Source organism: Psammomys obesus, unplaced genomic scaffold (assembly GCF_907164565.1).
Source record: "Psammomys obesus unplaced genomic scaffold, mPsaObe1.curated_primary_1811, whole genome shotgun sequence".
Lineage (NCBI taxonomy): Eukaryota > Metazoa > Chordata > Mammalia > Rodentia > Muridae > Psammomys > Psammomys obesus.
In genome coordinates this window covers 3,724,024-3,749,736 of record NW_026592510.1, presented here as the reverse complement: position 1 = coordinate 3,749,736, position 25,713 = coordinate 3,724,024, and the positions used below count along the sequence as shown (strand labels likewise).

The following is a 25,713-nucleotide window of genomic DNA, read 5'->3' as shown; positions in this document are numbered from 1 at the left end:
ATCTTTATACCTAAAACACAGGACCTATTAGCACCAGTTCATTTTTCCATCAGAGCAAAGGATCAGGATTTAGCAGTTTACTGATGACTTAGTGAAAGGTGGGCCTATATGTCCTAACTTCTGATGCTATATGACTTTTGAGAATTTCAACCCCTGTGTACTTTTATGTATGAAAAAATTTAATAAGATTTTTCAATCTGTAAATCACTAACAGTAACTTTACTTTGAAACTGTTCTTTAGGATATAGTTGATTGCTAGAATTTCACTATAATTCCCTCTCTTTTTTTCCATAATGTTAGATAAAGGTTAGAATTAAAGTTAAATAACAATTATTAGAAATGATAACAAAGTGAGTACTCAGAAGTAGTAACTATTACTTTGTTAGATCTTTTGCCAACTCTGACACATAGCTATATTTTTTATGTTAATGGGTAAGTCCTATATGTTTTCCTTTTCTTCTAAAAGCTCGAAACAGTTTTTCGTTACCACTTTGGTGTTTTTAATGTATGCGTATTGCTTTATATGCAAGTTGTACTTTGTTGTGTTTTACAGTAGTACCAATATTCTCTTAAAGGGCTTGTACCTGTTCATCCGTCCTTTACTGAAGATGAAAACAAAAGTGAAGAAATGCAGCAGTCTGTTTCAGAAGGTGAGGAAGGCAATAGAGCTCTACAGGAAAGGAATGAAGAGCTAAAAAGACTTTTAATTATTCATGAGAATGAACTCAGAAGTGAAAAGGAGGAAAAAGCAGAATTAAGTAAACAGGTTGTGAGTTTGCAACAGCAGCTTTGTTTCTCTGAAGAAAAGAACTCGTCTCTGAGGACAAAGGTGGAACAAATCCAGGCCAGTTATGAAAGTGCGGTTTCTGAGTTACATAAACAGAAAGGTGTGAACCAAGAGCAGGAGGAGAGGATCCTGACATTGTCACAGGAGATGGAAACTGCCACAAGAAACATCAAAAGCAATGTTGCACAGATAAAACTAATGCAAACAAAAATAGATGAACTTCGGTCTCTTGATTCGCCTTCTCATTTTTCAAAAATAGATTTCCTCAATCTCCAGGATCTCTCAAATGGTCCTAAAGGGGATAATATGCTGAACACATCACTACAGCTTCGAGGTAGTGACTTGTCAAGCGAGTGGGCTAAAGAAGATCACATTCAAGAGCTCAGTAGGGAAAGTTCCTTCCACTCTAGTATTGAAGCCATCTGGGTAGAATGTAAAGAGATTGTGAAGGCTTCCTCCAAAAAGTCTCATCAGATTCAGGGGCTGGAAGAGCAGATTGAGAAATTACAGGTGGAAGTAAAACGCTACAAGGATGAGAACAATGAACTTCGAGCAAAGGAAAGTGAGGATAAGAATAGAGATTACCAACTGAAAGAAAAAGAAAGTCTTCTTCAGCAGCTCAGAGAAGAACTGCAAGAAAAAAATGTCGGTCTCGGTACTCAAGTACAGCTTGCAGCTGAAAGAGAACAAGCTTTTTCAGAGCTTTCCCGGGATGTTACATGTTATAAGGCAAAAATAAAGGAACTAGAAATGATGATAGAGACCCAGAAAGTTGAGTGTAGCCGTTTGGCTGAGTTGGAGCAAAACATTTTAGACAAGGAATCTGCCATCTTAAAGCTAGAAGCAAGTCTGAAGGAATCTGAAGCAAATTGTCAGGATCACATCAAAGGTACCCAAAATTTACATGAAAAGGAAGTCAAGTTGAGAGAAGAAATCACACAGTTGACAAATAATTTGCATGATATGAAACAGTCACTTCAGTTAAAGGAAGAAGAAAATAAAACTAGAGGACAAGAAACAGAAAAGTAAGCTAAGTCTTATTTAAACGATCTAACATATGTAAAATATTTTACATTGTGTGTTTGTGCATTTGTGTACATGCATACATGAGTGTGGGGTCAAAGAACAACCCGTGGGAGAGAGTTCCTTTGTCCCTTTCCTGTAACATGTGACCTCCAGTAATTGAACTCCGGTCATAAGGTTTAGTAGCAAGCTCCTGTATTCACTAAGGCATCTCAGATTCCAAGCATTAATTTGTCTGCATAATTTTTGAACAATTAGAGGGTCTTCAATTAATTTGGTGGAATTTAGCATATACGATGAGTGAAGCACTTGAACTTGGTTCATTAAAACTTTTAGAAACAAAAGTTGTATGAAAAAAATATACTCCTAAGACACCTCATGACACTCCCTGAAGCACTATTGCTAGTTTATACATTCTATGTTTGAAAAAGTCTAATTTTGTGACACATGTTGCTGTTTCACACAGTAATCCTAAGCAGTCAATGGTACTTCACCGTAGACAAGTAGTCTGTCATCCTTTTTTCTTTTTAGATTGAAAGAGGAGCTTGCTGCAAACTTGGTTCTTACTCAGACTCTCAAAGCAGACCTTCAGAGGAAGGAAGAAGATTATGCTGAGCTGAAAGAGAAACTCAATGATGCCAAAAAGCAGATCGAGCAGGTACAGAGGGAGGTGAGTAATATGAAGAGTTGTGTGGGCAACTTAGTGTGGTACAGATTTTCTCCCTTAGGTTTCAAGTTCAGATGTAGATTTAGGATTAAACAGGACATCTGTGAGCTTGAATTTTTCCTAAAATGGTGAGTGCCATTAATTTAAAAAAAAAAAAAATGTAGCTAACTTAAATACACTGAAGGTTAACATGGAGAAAAATATGTGGGTATCATGGCTTTGGAAATGACTCCACCTACTATAGGTGATAAATGTCTCCACTCCCGGGTGGGTATGGTGTGTGTGTGCGCGCATACACATTCATGTGTAAGATATATATGCTTCATAGGACTAGAATTTTTTTCTTTAGAAAGTATGAAATTCATATATATTTTGCATACAGTACTAGAATCCTTTTCCTTTAAAAAGTGTAAAATTCATGTTTCTGTAAAAAATAGAATGTAGCTTGTAAAGTTAATATTTAGGGTAGTAACAAATTTTCATTGTAATTTGATTTAGATGATTTTTGCTACCTTGAGGGTGTTATGGCTGTAAATTAACATAATTTCAAAATAGGGAATTTAATTACACAATCCCAAAGTGTGAAACATACAAAGAAATATTTAAGGAGGGGAAATTTTTATTTTATTTTCTTCCAGTCATTTTCCTTGAAGGGTAATGCATATGACTGATTGTTTTTTTGCCTTTTAGTTTTCCTTTGCTCTGTAGTTTTTTTCCCCCAGTATATATCTTCCTATGAAAATCAAAAACATCTTGCTGGGTTGTAGTGGTGCAATACTTTAATCCCAGCACCCTGGAGGCAGAGGCAGGCAGATCTCTGAGTTCGAGGTTAGCCTGGTCTACAGAATGGGTTCCAGGACAGTCAGGGCTACACAAGATAAACCCTGTCTTGAAAAACAAAAGAAAAAAAAAATCAAAAACATGCTAATAACCCATTCCTCCTTTCCTCATCCCTCTCCTCCCCTTTTCTTTCCTCCTCTCAGCAGGCAAGCTGTACATCTTGGCAGCTACCTTGTAGAGAAGAGAAGAGGGAGAGGAGTGTTGGTGCTTTAGTCCAACCAGCAAGGAGGTTGGCCGTGTGGCACAGGAAGCTACTTGCTGGGGCGGGGAGGGGCTGTAAAGGAAGAGTCAGAAAGACTGAAGTGATAGGGAAAGCATGCTTAGACCAAAATAGTAAAAAGCTGAATGTTTGCCTCTTAGTAATTTGTTATTGCCTTTAGCAGTATTTGTGGTTTTCTGTTGGGATTAAAGGGCAAGATACCTGAAAACATGGCCATAAATTTTAAACAACAAAAAGCTTGAAAATGTTCAGTTTGCTTTATAAATTTTGCTTTGGAGGTATCTGTGATGCGTGATGAAGAGAAATTATTGAGGAGTAAAATTAATGAACTGGAGAAAAAGAAAAACCAGTATTCTCAGGAAGTAGATATGAAACAACGAACCATTCAGCAACTCAAGGTAGTGGCTATGTTGTTAATGATGCTTGTTTCTGTTGTGAGATTCTATTGCCTGATAAAAGGTGTTCTTATTTTTTCATTCATTCATTCATTTACTGTATTGAACATTTATCTTGTTGCTTTGAGATAGGGTGTCACTTTGTAGTCTACTAGAGTCAGAGTCTTCTGTCAGCATTTGTCAAGGGTCAGGATGGCAGGCACAGGCCACCAGGCCCTACTACCATATGATTGTTTGTTCTGTTTAATACAGATAGAGTGTTGCACTGTCGTCCAGACTGGTCTGAAATGATCCATCCTAAAATCTGTTTGATTGGGCAATGGTCCTCAGATATCTGTGGATTGCAACCCTTTACGGTCCAATGACTATTTCACGGGCGTTGCCCAGGACCGTCGGAAAACACAGATATTTACATTACGATTCCTAGCAGTAGCAAAATTACAGTTATGAAGTAGCAACAAAAATAATTTTATGGTTTGTGATCACCACAACATGAGGAACTGTAATAAAAGGTTGCAGCACCTAGAGATTGTGATAAAAAGATATTGGAGAGTCTAGTCTTGGTGACCTGACAGGTTATAACTAAATTGTAGGGTTTGCTGTCCCTATTGAACTTTTCCCCTTAAGACTCCTGATACTTTTGTCAGACCTTACAGTTGCACTTTAGATATAGGGTTCTTATTTTTTTCTACATTTTGTGTTTCATAATGGGAATTTAAAACAATTTGTATATTCAATATGCATTACCGTTTTCCCTTGATTTTGCATTTTATGAGAACACACTTCTTTCTGAGTAGGTATATATTGAGTAGGTATGACAGTCAGAACTAATATTAAAATATAAGTTTTTTATTGTATTTTTAGTCAAAACCACTTGCATTTATTTATGTATATGTGCATGTATATGAGTAAATTATGGTTGCACATGTGCCATGATGTGTGTATCCCATTGCATGTGTGGAGGTCAGAGGACAGCTTGTGATGCTTCTCTTCTTCCATTCTGTGTATTCCTGGAATGGAGCTCAGGCTTGCCAGGCTTGGTGAGCACCTAACTCACATCTTACTAGGCCTGTTCTCTGACTCCTTCCCAACCCCCAACAGTTTCTCCTTGTCTCACAGCCTTGGCTGTCTGGCCTTGAACTCACACATGTGTGACACATGTGTGCCATCACACCTAGCTCCTATTAAGACCTGCTTGTTCACCGCTCTAAAGGCTATGGGGTCTGGGAGAATGGAGCCAAGGAAAGAGGTGGGCTAAGTCTCATGCAATAGCCAGCTTTATTCAGAGTTTCAGACAGCTTTTACGCTGAAGGGTGAGAAAGGTCACATGAGTAAAGTTGTCATGAATTCAAGCTGTATACAGTCATAAGCGGTATGTACCCACAAATCACACGTGGCAAAAACAGTCTTTTACAGAGGCATATAAAGGATAGTTAAAATTTTTATTGAATAGCAACAGCAAGCAATAATGAGTAATCTTAACTAAACTCACTCCTATTCACACCTTGGAGGAGCACAAAAGCACATTCCAAGAACAACTTTATGCTGTTAAGAAACTGCTATTTCAAGATTCATGTCTTGTTTTTTTAGTGTTCTCACAAGCACTCAGCATTCTCCTCACACAACTATATTCCTAGACCATGTTCTGACACCTACTATTAACTGTTGTTAAGTGTTGATTTATATGTGTCCTTAGTTGTATTTCTTAATTTTTTAGGAGCAGTTAAGTAATCAGAAAATGGAAGAAGCCGTACAACAGTATGAGAAAGTGTGCAAAGGTCAGAACCAAGTTCCTTGTTCTAGAATTAAATTGACTGTTAAATAGTTGTAATAATAGTTAACATTTTTTATGAAAATATTGACATGACAGTAATCAAAGATATCAAGGATAAAAAAACATTAATTCCACTGAATAATTTATAAACTTAAAATTGATTATTAGAAGAGCAATAAATAATATCCATCCAGTGCAACATTGATTCTTTGGTAATGGTCAGTAATTTTTTAAATTATTTTTATTAGTTCTGTGAGAATCTCATACTCTCCCAATTCTCAGACTTACTCTGCCTTTCCTGTTCCTCCCAGCTTTGTGACTCCTTTTCCTTCGTTTTTTCCGTCCCTCCTCACTCCCTCTTTCCCTCATTCCCTCCTTCCCTTCTTTCTCCAGGCCGGTTTTTCCTACCTTTCTATGTTTGGGTATGTAACCTTCCATTGGAGCAAGGCCGACTCAGCAGGGGCTATTTTCTCAGAGAATATACTGACCTTTTCTCTCTAGCAGGTAATAGTTGCCAATAGCTTCCCTGCTAAGAGTGGGACTTTCTGTCCAGTTTCCTTCTCCATGCTGGGATGTGGTCTGGCTAGGTTTTGTACAGGTCTTGTGTATGATGTCACTCTTCCTGGCCATTCTGCAGTGATCTCTGAGGCAGGGTTGGTGGGGCTAGTCTTTCTAATTTTCTTTGACTGCATTATCTTTGTACCTTTGTTGAAAAATCAATTATAAATTGAATGTGATAATTTTCTGGTCTTTGGTTTCTGATTTTTGTTCTGTTTGTCCTCATGATAGCATCTCATTTTTATAGAAACAATGTAATATGTGTTGAGATTGAGAAGTGTGAGTCCTCTATTTTGTGTCATTTGCAAAATTGTTTGGCTCCTTTTAGGTGATGTGCATTGCCACATGGATTTTAGGATCAGTCTGTTGACTACTACATAAAAGCCATATGTATTCTTGGTAGTGATTATGTTAAATCTGTTCTAATCAGGAAGATTTAACAAAATCTTTCATTAATGCTGGATGTATCTTTATATTTATTTAGGTCATAAATTTCAGTGGTTATGTTTTATTTTCACTGTATACATTTTCTGATTATTTTTTTTTTTTTTTTGTTATTTCTGAGTTCTTTGTGGTGCTGCAAATTGAGCTGTTAACACTAAATTTTCTCAAACATTTAGATCTAAGTGTTAAAGAGAAGATGGTTGAAGATATGAGGTTGACACTAGAAGAGCAGGAGCAAACTCAGGTAGAACAAGACCGAGTCCTTGAGGCTAAGTTAGAGGAAGCTGATTGGTTAGCCAAAGGTAAAGTGAGACTGCCTCTCAAACCTCACCTCTGTATTTTAATTTTCCTGTTTTTTCCTTCTCAAAAGTAGTGTTGTTTATAATAATTGAAAACCTTGACACTTGTTTTTTCCACTGTGATGAAAGTTATTTTTTCTGAGTAAAATTGTATGTCATAAAGAACTAGCACCCCAAGATAGGGCTTGAGAGAAGACTCAGTAACTCGTAGCTAAGAGCACTTGTAGCTCTTTGAGGGGATCTAGGTCCAGTTTCTAGCACCCACATAGTGACTTATGACCAACTATCTGTAACTTCAGTTCCAGGAGATCCAGTACCTCTTGATGTCAGTGGATACTAAGCATGTACATGGAGCACATGCACACATGCAGACAAAGAACTCATCCACATAAAATAAAAAAATAAATCTGTAAAGAAAAAGCAAGCTTTGATTGATTTGTATTTGCAGGCTTTTAGCAGTTATTTATTTTAGTAAGTACTCATTCCATTACTGTCACCATCATCCATTTTTTTCTAGCATGTGTTGAAAATTGTAACACTTACTAATAATTAGGCTAGTTATTGTCTGGTATAAAGGGAAGAAATATTTGTACTTATTTCAGTGACATTTTTTACATATAATTTCCTGTATTTGCTGAGTTATCCCAATTATCTGCATCTATGAAATGTGGTTGGTGATGAGTATGGCGTGTTTGTGATTGCACATTAGTGTTACGATAGTGTGAGAGTACTCTGTAAGCCCTTGAACTGTCTACTGTTGGATGGAGTTCTTCATCCTTTCCGTTCTATCCATTTTCCTAGATCAGACTTTTGTTGTTGTTTGAGAACCACAAGGATTGTGTCATATGCAATTCAGCTTGAAATAAATTTATACTTTGTATTTGGAAAAGTAATCTTTGGGTACATGAGAAATTCCTGTAGTTTCTATTTATCCACTAGGGATTCTGTGAGGGAGTCTAGAGAGATGACTCAGAGATTAAGAGCAGTTTTGTCCTTGTAGAGGACTGAGGTTTGGTTCCCAACACTCATAGTGGCTTACAATCATCAGTAACGCTAGCTCCAGGGGATCTGATGCTCTCTTCAGACTTTCTTGTGTACCAGGCAAATGTGTGACATACACATACATACAAACAAATAAAGAAAACTTAAAGGATTTGGTGAGACTGCTTAAAGTTCAGCTGTTAGAATAATTTCAGTTACATCTTGGTCTGTACTTTGGGCTCTGCTGATTTTTTTATTTTTTTTCTTTTTGGTCGGTCATACATATTGCTACATATCATGACATTTGTGTGTATTTTAAATCAGAATTGGATAAATGGAAAGAAAAATTCAAAGATCTGGAAACTAGAAGTAATCAAAGGTCAAATAAAGGAGCCCAGGATGACACAGACGTGCTTAATAAGAAGCTCAGTAAGCTTCAGGACGAGCTGCAGGTATCATTCCTCTTACAGCTTTCTGAATCTTGCAGTCCAATGTATTTCTGATAAGAGAATTCAGCATTTTATATTCTATAACTTGTTTTGTGGGTGAAATAACACATTGGGATTAGTAATACAGAGAAAAAACTTTCAGTTCACTTTGAAAAGAACCTGTGGAAAATTAGCAAGACTTAATTTATTACGAGCCAGTGAGATGAGAGTGCTGTGTCCTCAGTTTTATGTTTGATGTGTGTAGCTCACTGCTGTGTGTGTCTGTCTGTGTCTGCATGCCACAGCACGTGGAGGTCAGAAGACAGACTTTAGGAGTTGCTGAGACAGAGTCTCCTGTTTCTGGTGCTGAGCAGCACCTTCCAGGCCAGCTGGTTCATAAGCTCCTGGTCAATTCTGTCTCTGCCTCCCATTTTGTCACAGGGGTGAACGACACCATATATATTTTAAAACATAGGCTCTGGGAGCGTCTTTGAGCATTTTTTTCCTACTAAGCCCACTCCCTGACCTTGTATATGTAATTTTTAAGTTACCGCTTTTGCTGTCTTTGAATATAATAGTCTACTCTATTTCTTAGCAAATATTGCTATGGAGAAGTCAGCCATTGGAGGCTTATTTTGATTATTGTCAACTTTTTCCAAGTTTGCTTATCAAATCAGAGTAGCATTATATATATGTACATTGAAATGTGAAAATATGCTATATAAAAGGAATCTATCTTTTATTTTGTATTATATTTTATCTTCATGTTCAGGTATAATGTACTATTTGTAGAATATGTAGAATATAGTATTTTGGGAAATACTTTTTCTATGGGATTAAGCAAGTACTAGAGGCAAGCCTGATACACTCTATATATTTGAGGATGACTTTGAACTTTCATCCTCCTGTCTTTACCTCCAAAATGCTGGGATTATGAGAGTGTGCCCCATGCTTACTTCTGAGATGTCTACTCCCCTGTTGTGAAACAGTGTCTTACGATGGAGCTCTGTCTGTCCTGGAACTCCCTATATAGACCAGGCTGTCCTGGAACTCAACCTGCCTTTTCCTCTCAAGTACAGGTACCCTGAGTTATATACTAAAAATAACAAAGATTACCTTTTCTTGGTAATGCTTAATTATATATTTTATATATATAATTTAATTTAATTATTTCTATATTTTAGAGTATACCTTTTACATTGTGAAAATCCAAGAGCAGCTGGAACAAGTTATCCATTTCTTGTGACAACAATAAATAATATACCAGCCATATTAAGCTTTATTAAGATTGTTATATGTTGCAGTGTTTGCATTTTTCTGAGATAATGAAATCTCCCATCTTGCAAACTTTATAATTCCGACATGGAGTGCTTATGGTTTTTATTTTTATTTTTTTTTATTTTTAAAGATTTATTTATTTTACATAGATGAGTGCTCTATCTACATATACACCTGCATGCCAGAAGAGGGCATCAGATCCTTGCATAGATGGTTGTGAGCCACCATTTAGTTGCTGGTTATTGAACTCAGAATCTCTGGAAGACCAGACAGTGCTCTTAACCACTGATCCATCTCTCCCACTGGACATGGAGTGCTGTTTTGTTTTTAGAGTTTTCTTTGGATTTTCAGTCTCTGAAATTAGGTTGCTGTGAGCACAAAGATCTGTGGAATCCAATTTGAAAATCACTTAATCTATATTCTCTGACCATCTTATTCTGAATGTTCTTTTAGTAAATTATACAAGTTGTTTGTTATTCTGTGTTTTATTTTCAAACTAAATAATTTGAAGTGTCCATCATAGACTAAGCCTCCTGTGGGGCCATTTAGCAATATTTGAGTCACTGTAGTGCTTACAGAAGTGTCAGTAATTTGTCTTAAGCTCATTGATGAAGGAACTTCATAGGAAAAATATTGTTTATTAGTGAAAGCAAGCCAGTTAATGTTTCTGTTGAAAGTCTGAAATAAATTGATAATTTTTGTTATTTAACAAAAAAACTAATTGTTTGGTTTTTAAAAAGATGAAAACAGATGAATTGTATATAGATATTATTGAAACTTACTGCTTAGTCATGCGAAAATAACTTATTATGTTCACTCAGGAATCTGAAGAGAAATATAAAGCTGATAGACGTAAGTGGTTAGAAGAAAAAGCAGTCCTTACTACTCAAGCAAAAGAAGCTGAGAATCTGCGAAACAGAGAGATGAAAAAATATGCTGAAGACAGGGAGAAGCTACAGAATGAATTGGTTGGTAGCAATGATTCTTAGATCTATCTTCTATTTTGATGGCCTTCTCTTCAGAATGCTTTAGTCAAATAATCCCTCTCTTTATAAAGTTACGTTGGTCGTGTTGTCTTATTACAACAATAAAAATAAAACTTACACAAAACTGCTTTTAAAATATACAGTAGGTTGTATTTCTCTCTTGTTAAGGATGCCTAACAGTTTTCGTGTTCATTTGCCGTTTGTACTTCCATCATTAGTGAACTGTGTGTTCTCATGAGCCCAAATGGATTTTCTTGATTTTTGTTTTTGGTGTTTAATATTTGGAGTGCTTTATGTCTAGATAGTACTACTCTTGTCAGATGTATAGCTAGCAAAGATTCTGTATCTTTTTACTTCATCATTTCCTTTACTATGCAGAGCTTTTTACTTTTTTAAAATCCTTAGGTTCTTAAGATTATTTCCTGAGCTAATGGAGAAAGACTTTGCCTATGCTTATGTTTAGAGAGTTTTCCTCCAACAGCTTCAGAGCTTCAGACCATTTGATCCATTTTGAATGTATTTTTGTTCAGGATGAGAGAGATAGAGTCTTAACATGGTATAATAAAGTGGCTATGTTTGTTCATTGTGTTTTGGTATCTTTGTCAAAAATAAGATGTTTGTAGCTGTGTGAGTTTAAGTCTATGTCCTCTTTTCTATTTCCTATGGAAATACATTTGTGTTGCTATGCTAGTATCATGTTTTTTTCATAGTGACTTTGTAATATGACTTAAAATTGTGATTTCTCCATTGTTCCTTTCACTCAGGATTGCTTTGGATATCTAGTGTCTTTGTAGTTGTATATGAATTTTAGAATTGATTTTTTTTCTTCTATTTGTGAAGAGTGTCATTGGAATTTGATGGAAGTTGGATTGAAACTGGATTATTTTTTGATGATGTAGGCATTTTTCTATATATTGGATATGGAGGTCTTTTGTGGTCTAGTGTCTTTCAATTTCTTTGGTGTTTTAAAATTTTCATTGCAGAGGGCTTTCACTTCCTTGGATAGGTTTATTTTTGGGGATTTGAAAAATAAAATACAAATGGAATTGTTTTTCTGGTTTCCCTTTTCAGTTATGTTTATCACGGGTATATGTAAAAGCTGTTGATCTTTGTTCGTGTTTTGTCTGCTGTTACTTTGCTAAAGATGTTGATTAGTTCTGAAACTTCTGTATAGTTTTTATATATAGAAACATACTGTTTGCCAATGGGAATAGTTTGACTTCTTCTTTTTCTATTTTTATATCTTATTTCTTGGCTTATTGCACTAAGACCTCTAGTCTTATATTTAAGAGTGGAAAAAGTGGACACCGTTGTCTCTCTTTTTTATATAAAAAAATGTTATGTCTTTGTCCCCATTTAGTATAATTAGCTATAGGTTTATCACATGACTTGTTTTTTACCATGAAGTGTTGAACTTTGTCAGAGATCTTTATTAATCTGTTAAGACAGTTATGTGATCTCTGTCCTTAAGTCTGTTAGTTAGTGTGATTTACTGCATTTGTTGATTTTTGCGTGATGGCCTACTATTAAATCCCTGAAATTGATCCAATTTGGTAATGGTGAACAATTGTTTTTGTGGTCTAATAGAGTTTGATTTATAAATAATTGTTTTAGAAATTCTGTATCCATATTCATCATGGAGATTATTTTTACATGTTTGGCTTTGGTATGAGTGTAATCTGGCTTTGAAAAATGAGTTTAACAGTATTCCTAGTCTTTCTGTTGTATGCATAGTTTAAGGAGCATTGGCACACCTCACGTTTTGCCTCTCTGTATGTCTGAACTCATATGTCATCAGGCTTGGTAGACCTGCTGAGACATCTCATGGCCCTAGCTTTTCTAAGACCTCAAGGTGTGTATCATTGAGTTTTGAGATTTTTCTCATTTATTTACTTATTTGCTTTTGTGCTAGGCCTTATACATGCCATTCTGACCTAGGATTATATAAAATTTCAAAATAGTTTTAATTTGTATTCCCTCAAGTGTTATGATCTTGCCTGATACAAATTCCAGTCTGGAATCTAGGTGTTCCTTGCAGATGGCAGTTTTATTCTGACCTGTCTTTCACAGTCTTCGTGGGAGATCCTGTTCATGACTCTATGTGATCTGTCATTGGCCTCCTGATGACCCTTCATTGGCCAAGTTCCTAATCTCTTCAGACCACTGAATATGTCCTTCATTGGTAGTTTTGGTTAATACTCATCACACCATTGATTGGTCCTGGCCTCATGTGTATTACCAGCTGATGATGGCTCGGACTACATTTCTGCTTGGCTGAATACTGTGTTTTTCTGATTCAGAGTTTCTTCCTTTCTGCCTAAAGGTGTCCTGAAGGCTGTGCTTCAGTGTTTAGTTAGTGACACTTGATCTGGGTTCCCAGAGTGTAGTTCATAGAGGGCCTGGAGTAGCCAAGTTGTGGATTACATTGGGCTTTTAGAACTGTTTTTTTTTGGTGGTGTGCCAAGAGGAAAGGTCTCCCACTGCCTTCCTCTACTGATCTATTGATATACTTCACAGGACTTTTGACTCCTTTTTCTCTCTTAAAGTGCTTGTTACAGAAAGTACAAAGTTTTCTGAGGCTATATTAAGCTCTGGTGCTGATTCTCCATCTGAATCTCTCTCACTGGAAGGAAAGACCTTGTAGTGGCTCTGGACTTTCTCATTTTTGTTATGCAAAGATTTCTGCTTTCCTCTGCAATTAAAACTAGGAACTTTCAGTGTTTACTTACCTTTTAATTATAGCTGCAGCAACTCTCCAGGTTATTCCTTGGGGATGCCAGCAGTTTCCACATTTAGATTTTCTATGTTTTCTTTAGTCTGACACAGTATTTCAAGCTTGTTTGATTGAACCCAGTACAAATGAATCTTTTAAATGTTTATTTTTATTTTAATTAATTTTCTTTTGCTATTTTTATTTGACGAGTATGGCTGTTCTACATGTTTGACTGTGTACTGTGTGTGTGCCTGGTGCTTTCAGAGGCCAGAGAGTATGTTGGGTCTTCTGGAACAGATGGTCTTGAGCTTTTGTGTGAATGCTGAAAATTGAACCCAGTCCTCCAGAAAAGCAGCCCGTCCTCTTTAACTGCTGAGTTGTCACTTCAGTGTCTCATTTCATTTTCCTATTTTTAATAACTATGAAGTGTGTCATTTGTTTTGCTGTAATTTTATTTTTTATTATTCAAATATTGTTGGAAATAATATAAAAATACCATAATTATTTATTGAAAGAAATCACCAGTAATATGATTATTTTAAAGGTGTGATCAAATATGATTCTACAAATATGATTCGTAGAAATTATTTTTTTCTGCTTTTAGCCAGGTCTCACTCTATAGTCTTGGCTAGCCTGGGAACTCACCATGTAGGACCAGGTTGGCTTGGGACTCATAGAAATCACCCCTCCTCTGCCTCCAGAGTGTTAGGATTAAACATGTGACCCAACACTCCTGGCATCTGTATTTAAGAGATAAAATGATATTTTGTGTTTTACAATCATTGAATGCGTAATATATTGTATGTTATATTCATTGTGTTATATTTAATAAAAATTTTAAAACATTTTTAGATTCATTACAGAGATTTATATTTCCAGCACTCAGGGAGGCAGAGGCAGGTAGATCTCTGTGAGTTCGAGGCCAACCTGGTCTACAAAGCAGTCCAGGACAATCAGGGCAACACAGGGAAAACCTGTCTTGATTAAAAAACAAACAAACAAGATTTTTGTTAAAATTTTAAATTAATATTTTTAAGTTGGGAGACAAGGTGATGGGTTCCATTTTGGTATTTTTACACCTATGTCATTATACTTCAGTATCTTTTGTGCTTGTGGACTAGGAAACATTGACAGCACAGCTGGCCGAGAAAAGTGGTGACCTTCAGAAGTGGAGGGAAGAGCGGGATCGGCTGGTCACAGCTGTGGAGACACAGATGAAGGCTCTGCTCTCCAGCAGCAAGCATAAGGACGAAGAAATCCAGCAACTGAAAAGGGCCGCTGCAGAGCGCACAGGCATGGTCAGCAGATTCTTAGTCTTTCTGTACCTTCTTGTTGAACATAAGACTTCCTCAAAATTACTTCTCACTTGTACTTACTGAGCCCAGTAGAAAGGAACCAAACACTTGAAAATTTTGGATATTTTTCATGGATTTTAAATTTTAAGAGTTTATTATTATAATTGATTTGTCAGTGGCTAAAACATAACACCTTCTCTTAATACCCTGCTTATATTTCCTTTATTAAAGCAATTGAAAGTCTCCAATTTAGGGTTATCTTAATTTTTCTTGAAATTGTAGTTTTGTGAAGTTTTGATGAGACTTGAACAATTAATCAATTAATTAAATAATTAATTTTTAAAAATTGGAGTGCTCTCAGTTTAGCTCTATCTGTTCTGGAACTTATGGAGATATAAAGTCATGTACCACCAATGCACCAATTCTAGCCTACCCTTAATTTTAGTATGTGAAGATACAAAATATTTTTAAAGTAAGTAGAGTGATAGAGAGGCATCATGAGTTGGCAAAAGCAGCTACTTTTATAATTGGAGTTGGAAATCCTAAGGGCAGCGCTTGTCTTTTATAGGTAGCACATCCTGACTAACATTCAGGACATATTTGAAACTACACTTTCTGGAATGAATTATCCATAATTAAAGTTGGCTGGGGAATGTGGAGTTCAAGGGTGGAAGGCTTGGTATGTGCAAAGTTCTGGACTCAGTCCTTAGTTCTGCAAAATGAAACAAAATTGTTGCTCTAGTTAGGCGTGGCAGCACATACCTAGAGTCCTCAGCGTTTCAGAAACTGAGGTGGAAGGCCAGCCCGGATGTAGAACCAGACTTCATGCATGTAAGTGTGTAGTGTGCATTTTTGTGTGTGCCATACATCATTTCTTACATAAGAAAACCTTCCTACAAAAAGATGTAGTATCATGCTGTATAAATAGCACAGAATAGGAAGCTAGGAAAACTAGATCTTGACTGCTGTCACTGTGATTAAAGATCCCTGTGGGAAATTACTGAGCATTTCTAAACTATCTAAAATAGGCAATGTGTTAGGTATGGTAGCACATTTTTAATCCTGGAGCTTAGGAAGCAGGTAGAACTGGATCTGTGTGAGTTTGAGGCTAGCCTGGTCTACATAGCAAGTTCCAAGCCTGACAGGGCTGCATAGTGAGACTGTTTTAAAAAACCAATCAATAAAGTAGGGAACACTGTCTTAAAGGTAGCAAGTACAGTCTTAACTACAGGGGAAGCCAGTGTTTGTGAGTTGCTTTCCCCATTATAAATGCAGTAGAGTCTTGTTTCTTTGCCAATACTAAGGAGGTAACATGGGTACATTTGGATGGATGGCTGAGCTAAGATAAACATTGGATTTTATTAACTTAAAATATGTAATATTTCTATTTGGATTTTATTAACTTAAAATATGTAATATTTCTTTTATGAGTCACATTAGTATGGTTTTGGAATAGGCCCTATCTTAAAGGAAAATCACAAGAATGACTTGTAAGAAAAGATTTAGTTACTATTTTCTCTAGAAGTCTTAAGGTTGGTTGCATTACTTATCCTCTACTTTTCTTACACCCTTTTTTTAAACATATATTTATTTTGTGTGTGTGTGTGTGTGTGTGTGTGTGTGTGTGTGTGCATGTGTGTGCGTTCATGTACATACAGACCACAACATGCTTCTGGATGTCAGAGGATAAACATAGAATTGGCTCTTGCCCTCTGCTTTGTAGGTTATGGGATCCAACTCAGGGTCAGTCTGTTATGGCTTGGTGGCATGCGTCTTTATTTGCTAAGCCATCCTGCTAACCCACCTCTAGTTTTTAAAAAATTATTTTATCAAAATTGGGATTTAAGTTTTAGTTAGCTAAGTAGAGATTCTGTCATTTAACACAGCTTGGTCTGTCACTTTGTTTAGAAGATGCCCATACTCATTGCATAGGTCAGAAGATAACATTTGGAACTCAGTTCTTATCTTCCACCATGGGTTCCAGAGATGCCATTCAGGTTGTGAGATTTGAGATGCAGCAGCTTCTACCTGCTGAGCAACCCTACCAGCCCCATTCTGTTTTTTGCCTTTTGCTTTTTGAAGCAGGGTATTACTATGACCTTGAACTCACGATTGTCCTGCCTCAGCTTCCTGCTGAGTGCTGATTACAACCATTCACCACTATGCCCAGCTAAAAGTGATTCTTCCAGACTTAACTATACAATTATAACAAAAGTACAATGTTAACTGGGTTCAGTCTTTCAAATTTCATCTGTGTCTGACTCAGAAGAGGCTGGTAAGTTGCCCAGCCTTTCTTGAGTCTAAAGATGAAAATGTTGAAGCAGTGAAAAGTGTTTTATACCTACATTTCTAATACATAGTCTGTACAAATCTTATTTTCAAAAATTCTATGTTAAGTATTTATTTTCAGATTAATAGTAATTTTATTTAATGTTTCCTTATTTCAGGAAAACCAAACCATGAATCTCAAGTCTGAATATGATTCATTCAGTCCTGGTGGAGTTGAAACTGAACCTCAATCAACAAGTTTTAAAATTTCTAGAAATCCAGCAGAGGTTGGTATTTGGTAATATAACCACTTCTTTGCTCTCCTCACCTGCTATTAATCATCAGCAAGTATAATGCAATCAAGTATTGTACGTACCTTGCTACATAATTAACTATGTATATGCTCATCTATGTGAAGGAAAATTAGACGCCCTTGTGAAATTAGACCCCTAGATTACATTTGTCTTTTATTTATTTATTTATTTTAGTTTAGTTTCTTTATTTTTGGAGGGGTTGGGGAGGGTCAGTATGTGTGCCACACAGCACATGTAAAGGCCAGAGAAAACTTGGGAAGCTGATTCTCTTCTTCCACCTTTTTATAGGCTGTGGAGATCAAGCTCAGATCATCTCACAGGCTTTTGCTTCCTTTTAAAATGTTAATAAAAATAAACTTGATGATCAGAAATAGAATATCTTATAAAAGATAAAATAAAGGTCAATTTTTGTTTTCATAGTATTTTGCTTTGAAATTGTATCTGTTGTAATAACTACCACCAACATCTTATAGCCATGGGAACTCACTTCATTTTTATTGGATTTAGAGTTTTGTGTTTAAGTTAGAATTTCTCAGTTTGAATTATTAAGTACATAAATAATGTGCTATAGTACCTAAATGTTTCAGTTATTTTAAATTTCTTTTTTAATCATTTATTGAGCTTACTCAGCATTGGGAATTTTGCTAAGCAACAAGGGCACAAATGAGACATGATTGTCATCTGCAAAGAGTTAGGAATATTGGAGACAAGTATCTGGTATAGAGTAGTACTACTGTAGTAGAAGCATAGAAGGAATCCCAAGGCACATAGTATTTTGCCTGAGCTGTTATGGGGTGGATTAGAGAACATAGTATCATGCCAACAGTCCTTCTGCTCTTCTCTTGCTGAGCACGTTATGGAGCATTATTTTCCTTATAAATTTATATACTCTGTCCTAAAGTCTCATGGTTCCAGTTGCCTATGTGTAATTCTAGAAGTTTTTGTCTATTTCATGATTTTGGAGGAATCAAATGTAGCATTCTCTTTGGTATATTTTTACTGTCTTTGTAACATTGACACCATCAATGAGGCTGAAAGACCAAGTGACTTATTTTGCATGGTGGTAGCTGAAAAGATGTTATGTGTGTGTGACCTCTGCTGAGGGTTGAGCCTCTCACAGTATGGTGGCTGGATTTGGGCTTGGGATGTTTTCAATAGGGGAAGTATCCTGAAAGCATGCCAAGGGGACAAGGTCAGGGTGGAAGTGACAGTGCTCCTGTGATTGTTATTTAAAGAACCGTGTTGTCCAGTAACTTCTAGTAGCCATGGGAACCATGAAAGGGAAAGAGACTGAAAGACCCCTTTCCTAAATGGAAAAAGTCGCAAAGCATTTCTTGCTAGAGTTAAGTCTAATATAATTGGGGTGCTTTTTTAAAACACCAAAATTTTCATTGGAGGTTTCTGTCTCAGTGGGTTTTATAGTGAGGTCCAGTAATCTTTTACATATATCGATCTTAGGATTATAAATATTTGGGTAATGCCAGTCTCTTAAGTTGCCTCTAACTCATTTGTGGGTAGAGAGTAAAACCAGGTCTTTGGTCTATGCCCTAACCCTGTTTTCCCTACTTTAATGTACATGTGAAACCTGGAGCGTGCAAATAATATACCAGTCTTTTGTTCTTGCCATTGTGCACCACAGTCCTTTCTCTTTCTCAGGTCATTGTCTTGAACATTATTTTAGAAAATTGATTCTTTGTGATTACAAAAATAAATGACACTTCTCCTGTTTTTATATTGTTAGGATGGATCTGTAGTTCTTGACTCCTGTGAAGTATCAACAGAAAATGTACAAAGTACTCGATTTCCAAAACCTGAATTGGAGATTCAGTTTACACCTTTGCAGCCAAACAAAATGGAAGTGAAGCACCCTGGTTGTGCCACACCAGTCACAATTAAGATTCCCAAGGCTCGGAAGAGGAAGAGCAATGAAATTGAGGAGGTAAGTGGTTATCTGATGTGTAAACTTAGCAAGCAAATACTGCTCTTAAGTTCAGTTGTAGTTATAGCTAAGTTTGTTGCTACTATTCTGCTCATAAGAACTCATTCTAAAGACCCACGTCATAAATTTATGGCATGTTTTGTCGCCTTTAAGAATGATACAGTAGCTTCATAGTCCTCAGAAAGCTGTGCTTATTAGTTTATTCCTTGATTCATCTGTAGTAGGTCAGATGATGGTAGATTTTACCAGACGACTATTTTAATACACTAGTATGTTCCAACTAGTTGCACCATCTCCAATGGAGTGGGGAATGTCTGATGAGGAAACCAGAGAAACTCAAGTGATGAGCTTACTTGGTCAGTGGCTTTGTCTTTGAACTAACACCTTAAGTCTCTGCGATTGTGGGAAGTTTAGGAAAATAAATTCTTTTTCCATCAGCCAGTGTTAGGATTTGGATCTTCATGTAGTCATGGTTAAAGTTTTTACCACTTGTTAGTGCAGCTTCTTGATGGCAGGGTTGCCAGGCTTTGTATTGCCACGTTGATAGAGTTACATAATTCTTCTGGTCCTTCCTTCTCTGAAGTAATATATTAATGTGTTATGTTTTTTTTTTTAATTTTTTATTTTACATGCTTAAATGTGAAGGTATCAGATCCCTTGGAATTGGCTTTACAGACAGTTGTGAGCTGCCATGTGGGTGTTGGAAATTGAACCCAGGTCCGTTGGAAGAGCAGACAGTGCTCTTAACCACTGAGCCATCTCTCTAGTCCCAGTGTTAATGCTTTTAAAATGCTTCTTTTTCTCTTTCTGTGGGAAGTATATAATAAATGATAATACTTAGTTTTTAAAGTTACTCGTTTTATGCTTAAAATGTCTGGCAAAAGATCTTTTTCCAATTTTCTTTTACTCCTTTAAAGAGTAATCTATTTTCAAGTGGTGGAAGAATAAAAATAGTAGTTATTATATTCCTGAGGCTGGCGGTTTTCAGGTAACATATTCCCTGTGTGACTATCATTGAGCAGAGCTTTCTTGTGATTCATAGAGTACCTTGAGTCTTAGTTAAATTTTTAAAGTTGTTTTTGTTTTTAAGATAAGCATATTTTTAATATGACTAAAATATTTGAATTTCATCTTCTCTGCTATATTGACTTTTCCTTGGTACGTTTTCCCTTAGTATTAAGAAGGATTTGGTATGTCTGATTTTGGTACGTCTTCACTATTGTAATAAATCAGCCCTTTGGCCCCTGTGAAAATATATTTAACAGTGCTCCAGTAAATTCTTCTAGAAGCTTTTTACTGAGCTTTCCAAATGGGATGGTCCAGCCTTGGCATCTTTATTTGCTTCTCATGATTACTGTTAAACTTTTCATATAGTCTGCTTATGACACAATCTATACCCTCTACTTTGTTACTTGGATTCTGATGTTTGGCTGTGATGTCTTCTCTCCTTCTCTACTTGTACTTTCCTCATTTCATGTATATGTGTACTCTTTTATTTACAGCTAAGATGATAGCAGGTAAGTTCAGAAATATACTCCCCAAAGTCTTCATCCTATGTAAGGTTGTGTGGGGAAATGAAGAGTAAGATGCTATGCCCATTTAGGAAAGATGAACTATTATAATATTTCTTTTTTTCTTTTAAGAAAGATCTATTTGTTTTCATTTTATGTGGATGAGTGTTTTGCCTGCTTATATTTGTGTACACCGTATGGAAGTCACAAGAGGGTGTTAGATACCCTGGAGCTGGAGTTACAGATGGTTATGGGAATCAAACCTGGGTCCTTTGAAAAAGTAGCTAGTGTAGTTTATTTTTGTTTTTTTTCTTGAGACAGGATCTCTTTGCATAGCCTTGACTGCTAGAACTCACTGTATAGACTAGGCTGGCCTTGAACTCACAAAGGTCTGTCTGCCTCCTGTGTGCTGGAATGAAAGGTGTGTGCCACACTCAGCTATAGAGGAAGTACATTTGTTGAGCTTCACTGCTGAGATGAATCATCTTTCCAGCTCTTGGCTTATGCCACTTCCTATTTCCCCTTTTTACCTTTGTGAAGTTTTAGTTATTTATATATTTTTATGTATCCAGATTTCAATGAGAGCTCTTAGGCATGTATGTTTTGGAGATGGGAACTGATTTATGTGGACCTGTACATTATTTAAAGTGAAGTTCAGGAGAAGCATGTTCTTGGAGGTTCTCCACTGATCTCAGGCCATCCCATTGCTAAGTTCTCACTTTGACCCATGGTTTCTCAACCTCAGTACAACTCGTGTTCTAAGCTGGGGCTCTCTTTGTTGTGGGGCCTTGTGATTTATATTTTTGTTTTTTACCCACTAGTTGCCAGTAACATGTTCTTTTTCTCCACCCAAAACAACCAAACATTTTCCAACATTGATATTGAATTTTGAATACAAGATGCCCCTGTTGAAGAGCTGTTTTAATTAGTAATGTAGCATTTATAGATATTCTTTTTGAGTCTAAGGAAATTATTGTCAAGAAAGTAAGCAGTGCTGAAATTCATTACTTTTAGGACTTGGTGAAATGTGAAAATAAGAAGAATTCTACATCCAGATATAATGTGAAGTTCCCCGTTTCAGAGCAAAGCAGTTCCTCTGTCAAGAAGGAACAAAAGGTTTGCCCTTGTTTTACCTGACTGCTTCTATAATTTATGTGATAAAGTAGGAGCTTAGATTTAAGATTTCACATTTTGAGTAGTAGTATTCCAAAAATTCAGTTGTGTTCAATTACAACTCACATCTAATTTCCTACACATGTAATTCATATTGGGAAGTTGCCTATTAGCAGGCATTTTTTTTATCAGTGACAAAAAAGTGTTTGTTTCTTAGGTTTCCTTATGTCCATCATCTAAGAAAACCTACTCATTACGGAGCCAGACATCTGCAGTTAGTGCAAACATAGCCTCTAAAAAAAGAGAGGGAACACTACAGAAATTTGGAGACTTCTTGCAACATTCTCCAACAATTCTTCAATCAAAAGGTTTGTAGAATAGTTAAATGGCCTTTTCTAATACAGGTAGAGTGCTTTCTAATGTCTAGTTGCATATACACTTAACAATTTACTAAGTCTGATGCTTAATGCCAACAGGCCTTGTCTTATCCTGGGTACTGTGGGAAGAATCAGAAGAAAAAATGATGTTCTTAAGTGTTCACTATGTATTGGAATAGAAAGGCTCACATTTAAGTAACTGATTTAGATAGAGCAGGCTGCTTAATACAGTAGAGATAATATAAAGGGGTAGATAGTACTGGAGGAGGGAGAAAGACAGGATGATGAGGGATTTTTGGGAAAACTTTTTAGGAAGTAAATGGGATGTGGGCATAGAAATGTAGGATTGCACCCTTTGACCTTTTGGAAGTAATTGCTGTTAGTACTCTGTATGCTTGCAGTGGTTTTGTGTTTGTGTTACATATTTATAAACATTAACTATTTCTATAGATAAGACCGTGCCATATCATAGTCCATCATTGCATAGGTCAGGAACTCAGGCAGAGATCATGAAGGGGCAGTGACATTAATATGGACATGTTTTATAATATACAACTTTGTTAAGATAAGTACCATCTATATTTATATACATACGTATGTGAATATTCACCACAGGGAATAGTTTTAATGCTGGTAGAATATAGAATACCAGAACAGTATAAAATAAATGTACATGTAATTCCAGGTGAGGAGACAGTGTGTAGAGATGCCTTGTGGGATTTCCTGAGTGATAGCAATGAAATCAGTTGGAGACCAAAATGATAGCCATGAAATCAGTTGGAGACCAAAAGGGGGGAAGATGGGGAAGGAAAAACTAAAATCATGGTTGACTCAAGACAGAAAGTACTTTGTGAAGGCCAACTGAAAGTTGCCAGACTGTTTTGATCAAGTGCTTTTAATGTCTCAGCAGGAAATTTAAAAATTTCTAGTCTACTATGCAGAATCTATCCACTATTAACGGTTTGGTGTGTGTGTGCGTGTATGCGTGCCTGCATGCGTGTATGCGGGCACAGAAAGTTTTGGTGACTATGTGGTTATTGACTATACAGATAGGCATCTTGATATGTGACTATCAGTAGATTTACCACTTTATTTCTTTATTCATTTATTTCATTTATTTAGTGTTTTGAGTTTTTGAAACAGGGTCTTTCTGTATAGCTTGAAACTCAAGTTCTTCGTGCCTCATTCTCCCAGGTGCCAAGATTATAGGTGTATATATCACACCTGACTTTACCTCCCTTAAATCTGCAGGCTTACCACAGATAGACCCAGCTCTGGGTAGAATAACTCATTAAAGATGCCGGAGTCTCACTGATATTTCTTTGGTTTTTCTCTCTTCTCTCTGCTGAATGTTATTGGATGTATTTCTTTATCAATCATCTAGTCATATCTTGTCACCATTTATGTAGTGCACTGTTTTCCTTAATTTATATGTATTTTTCATAAAGAATTTCAAACCCTTGCAGTTAGAAAATTAACACAAGAACTAACATTTTTACTTACAGCAAAAAAGATAATTGAAACAGTGAGTTCCCCAAAGTTCTCAGCTGTAGAAGTGAGTAAAGAAAATGTGTCTCAGCCAAAAAAACCCAAGCGGAAATTATTCAGAAATGAAATTTCATCTCCCATCAACATATCTGGCCAAGTGGTAAGCTAATATTTTAGTTTTCATCAATGTAAAACTATAGACTTTCTATTTGGTTCTGATGTGTTTGTAACAATTTGAAATTTATTATTTTTAATTTCTTTCTAAAATTTATTTTTAATGTGTATGGGGATCTTGCTACTGTGTATCTATGTACCACATGCATACCATATACACAGGTGTTACACTTTTTCTCAAGTATATTAGCCTTAGAATAATTAAATACAAATACCAAAATAATTGGCACACACACGTGTGTATCATGCAGTGGCATTTCAAGTTTCATCAGAGTAATATGTTCCTATCAGTAGAACTATCACAAGTTATTTATTTTAAAGAACTATTCTTCCTTGTGATATCATTTTTAAAAGGGTTGCATAAATCTGGGTCTGTGTACCTATGAGAAACAGAAAATTGATTTTTCACCATTTTCTCTCACCTTTCCTCTATAAACCTTCCAGGTTTTTATTCTGCTCTTTTTTAAAATTTATTTTTATTTTATTTTATTTATTTGAGTAGTTTGTCTATATGTATGTATAAATATAGACCATTTGTCTAGTACCCTTCGAGGATAGAAGAAGGCGTTGGAAGCCCTGGACCTGGAGTTGTGGAGGGTATTGAGCTGCCTGTATTAGAAACTGAACTCAAGTCTTGTGCATGAACAGCTGTGTTCTTAACCATTGAACCATCTCTAGTTTTGGGATGAGGCCTCACTGTGTAGTCCAGGATGGCCTCAAGATTGTAGTGCTCCTGCCTCAGCCTCCCTGTTGCTGGGATCATTGGTGTGTGCTTGCACACCTAGCATTCTTCAGGCCTTTTTAAGAAAAAGAGGTTGTTGTCAATCTGTTCATCGTCCCTATGAGAGCTGTTACAGGAAAAATTCTCATTTCTTAGTGGATGAAAGTGAAAGTAGAAAAATAATTAAGATTTCATCAGGAAGTGTCTAAGAAAAATAAGAGAGACCTGATTTTGCAATAGTAGTTATCAAAACTAAGACTGGTGTCATAAGGCAGCTGGAAAATAGTTAGCGTCAGTTAGGATTTGTTTCTTGTACTGTTGTAGTCACATTTTGCCTTCTCTTAGCAAAAGACAAATACCTATGTCTACAGATTGCTTTTCTTAAGTTAGAATGGAGTTTGATTTCCACTGTCGTTAGACCTTTAATGCTATGAAGGGTGACTTCCTAAAATTAGTTTGAGGTATTTTTGTCCAAATATTTTAGTAAATATTTTAAGCTCAGATCTGCCTTGACTTCAGTACAAACAAACACCTATAGTCTAATTCTTGAATTAGGTAATGTCGAGTGAGTATTATATAAAATCTTTTCTTTCACATCTATTTGTTTAGAAGATGAAAAATGAAATTCTGATGTACTTACTGTAGTCAGTGATTAAGCACATAAACATATAACTCATAAGCAAATTATTTTTACCTATATTTGAAAAACTGAATTGTTAATTTCAGATTTTAATGGAACAGAAAGCAAAAGAAAGTGATCATCAGATCCTCAAACGACGGCTTCGAACGAGAACAGCCAAGTAAATTGCTTTAGGAGACTGTTTCAGTATATATTTCATATACACAATAATTGTAAATTGTAAGTTTTAAAAGTTAATTGTATATATTGTAATGCATCAAATGTCTTTGTATAGATTGGTGTTTTATATATAACTTGAATTCAATAAATATATCAACAATATACTTGTATACTTTAAAAGGCTCTTAAATTTTTTCTCTATTGTGTTTGCTTGCTTGCTTATGTGCTTGCTACAGCACATATGTAGAGGACAGAGGGCAATTAGTAAGAATCTAGATAGAAGTTGATTCTCTTCTTCCAGTTGGTTCCTAGAGATTGAAC

The 25,713-nt window shown here is 36.0% G+C and overlaps 1 protein-coding gene across 1 annotated transcript in view; it reads left to right on the top strand.

Annotated features, from left to right (window-relative positions):
* The window catches only part of Kif20b (kinesin family member 20B), a 56,851-nt gene extending 31,345 nt beyond the window's left edge, over positions 1–25,506 (top strand). The window contains exons 19-32 of the mRNA XM_055613708.1: positions 576–1,812; positions 2,342–2,480; positions 3,816–3,935; positions 5,650–5,710; positions 6,885–7,010; positions 8,313–8,440; positions 10,516–10,662; positions 14,515–14,691; positions 17,136–17,243; positions 19,012–19,209; positions 21,735–21,836; positions 22,051–22,201; positions 23,716–23,858; positions 25,320–25,506. Coding sequence (XP_055469683.1) covers positions 576–1,812; positions 2,342–2,480; positions 3,816–3,935; positions 5,650–5,710; positions 6,885–7,010; positions 8,313–8,440; positions 10,516–10,662; positions 14,515–14,691; positions 17,136–17,243; positions 19,012–19,209; positions 21,735–21,836; positions 22,051–22,201; positions 23,716–23,858; positions 25,320–25,397 — 2,915 coding nt within the window. The 3' untranslated portion in view covers positions 25,398–25,506. The remainder of the gene's footprint in view (positions 1–575; positions 1,813–2,341; positions 2,481–3,815; positions 3,936–5,649; positions 5,711–6,884; positions 7,011–8,312; positions 8,441–10,515; positions 10,663–14,514; positions 14,692–17,135; positions 17,244–19,011; positions 19,210–21,734; positions 21,837–22,050; positions 22,202–23,715; positions 23,859–25,319) is intronic.
* Positions 25,507–25,713: the final 207 nt, after the last annotated feature.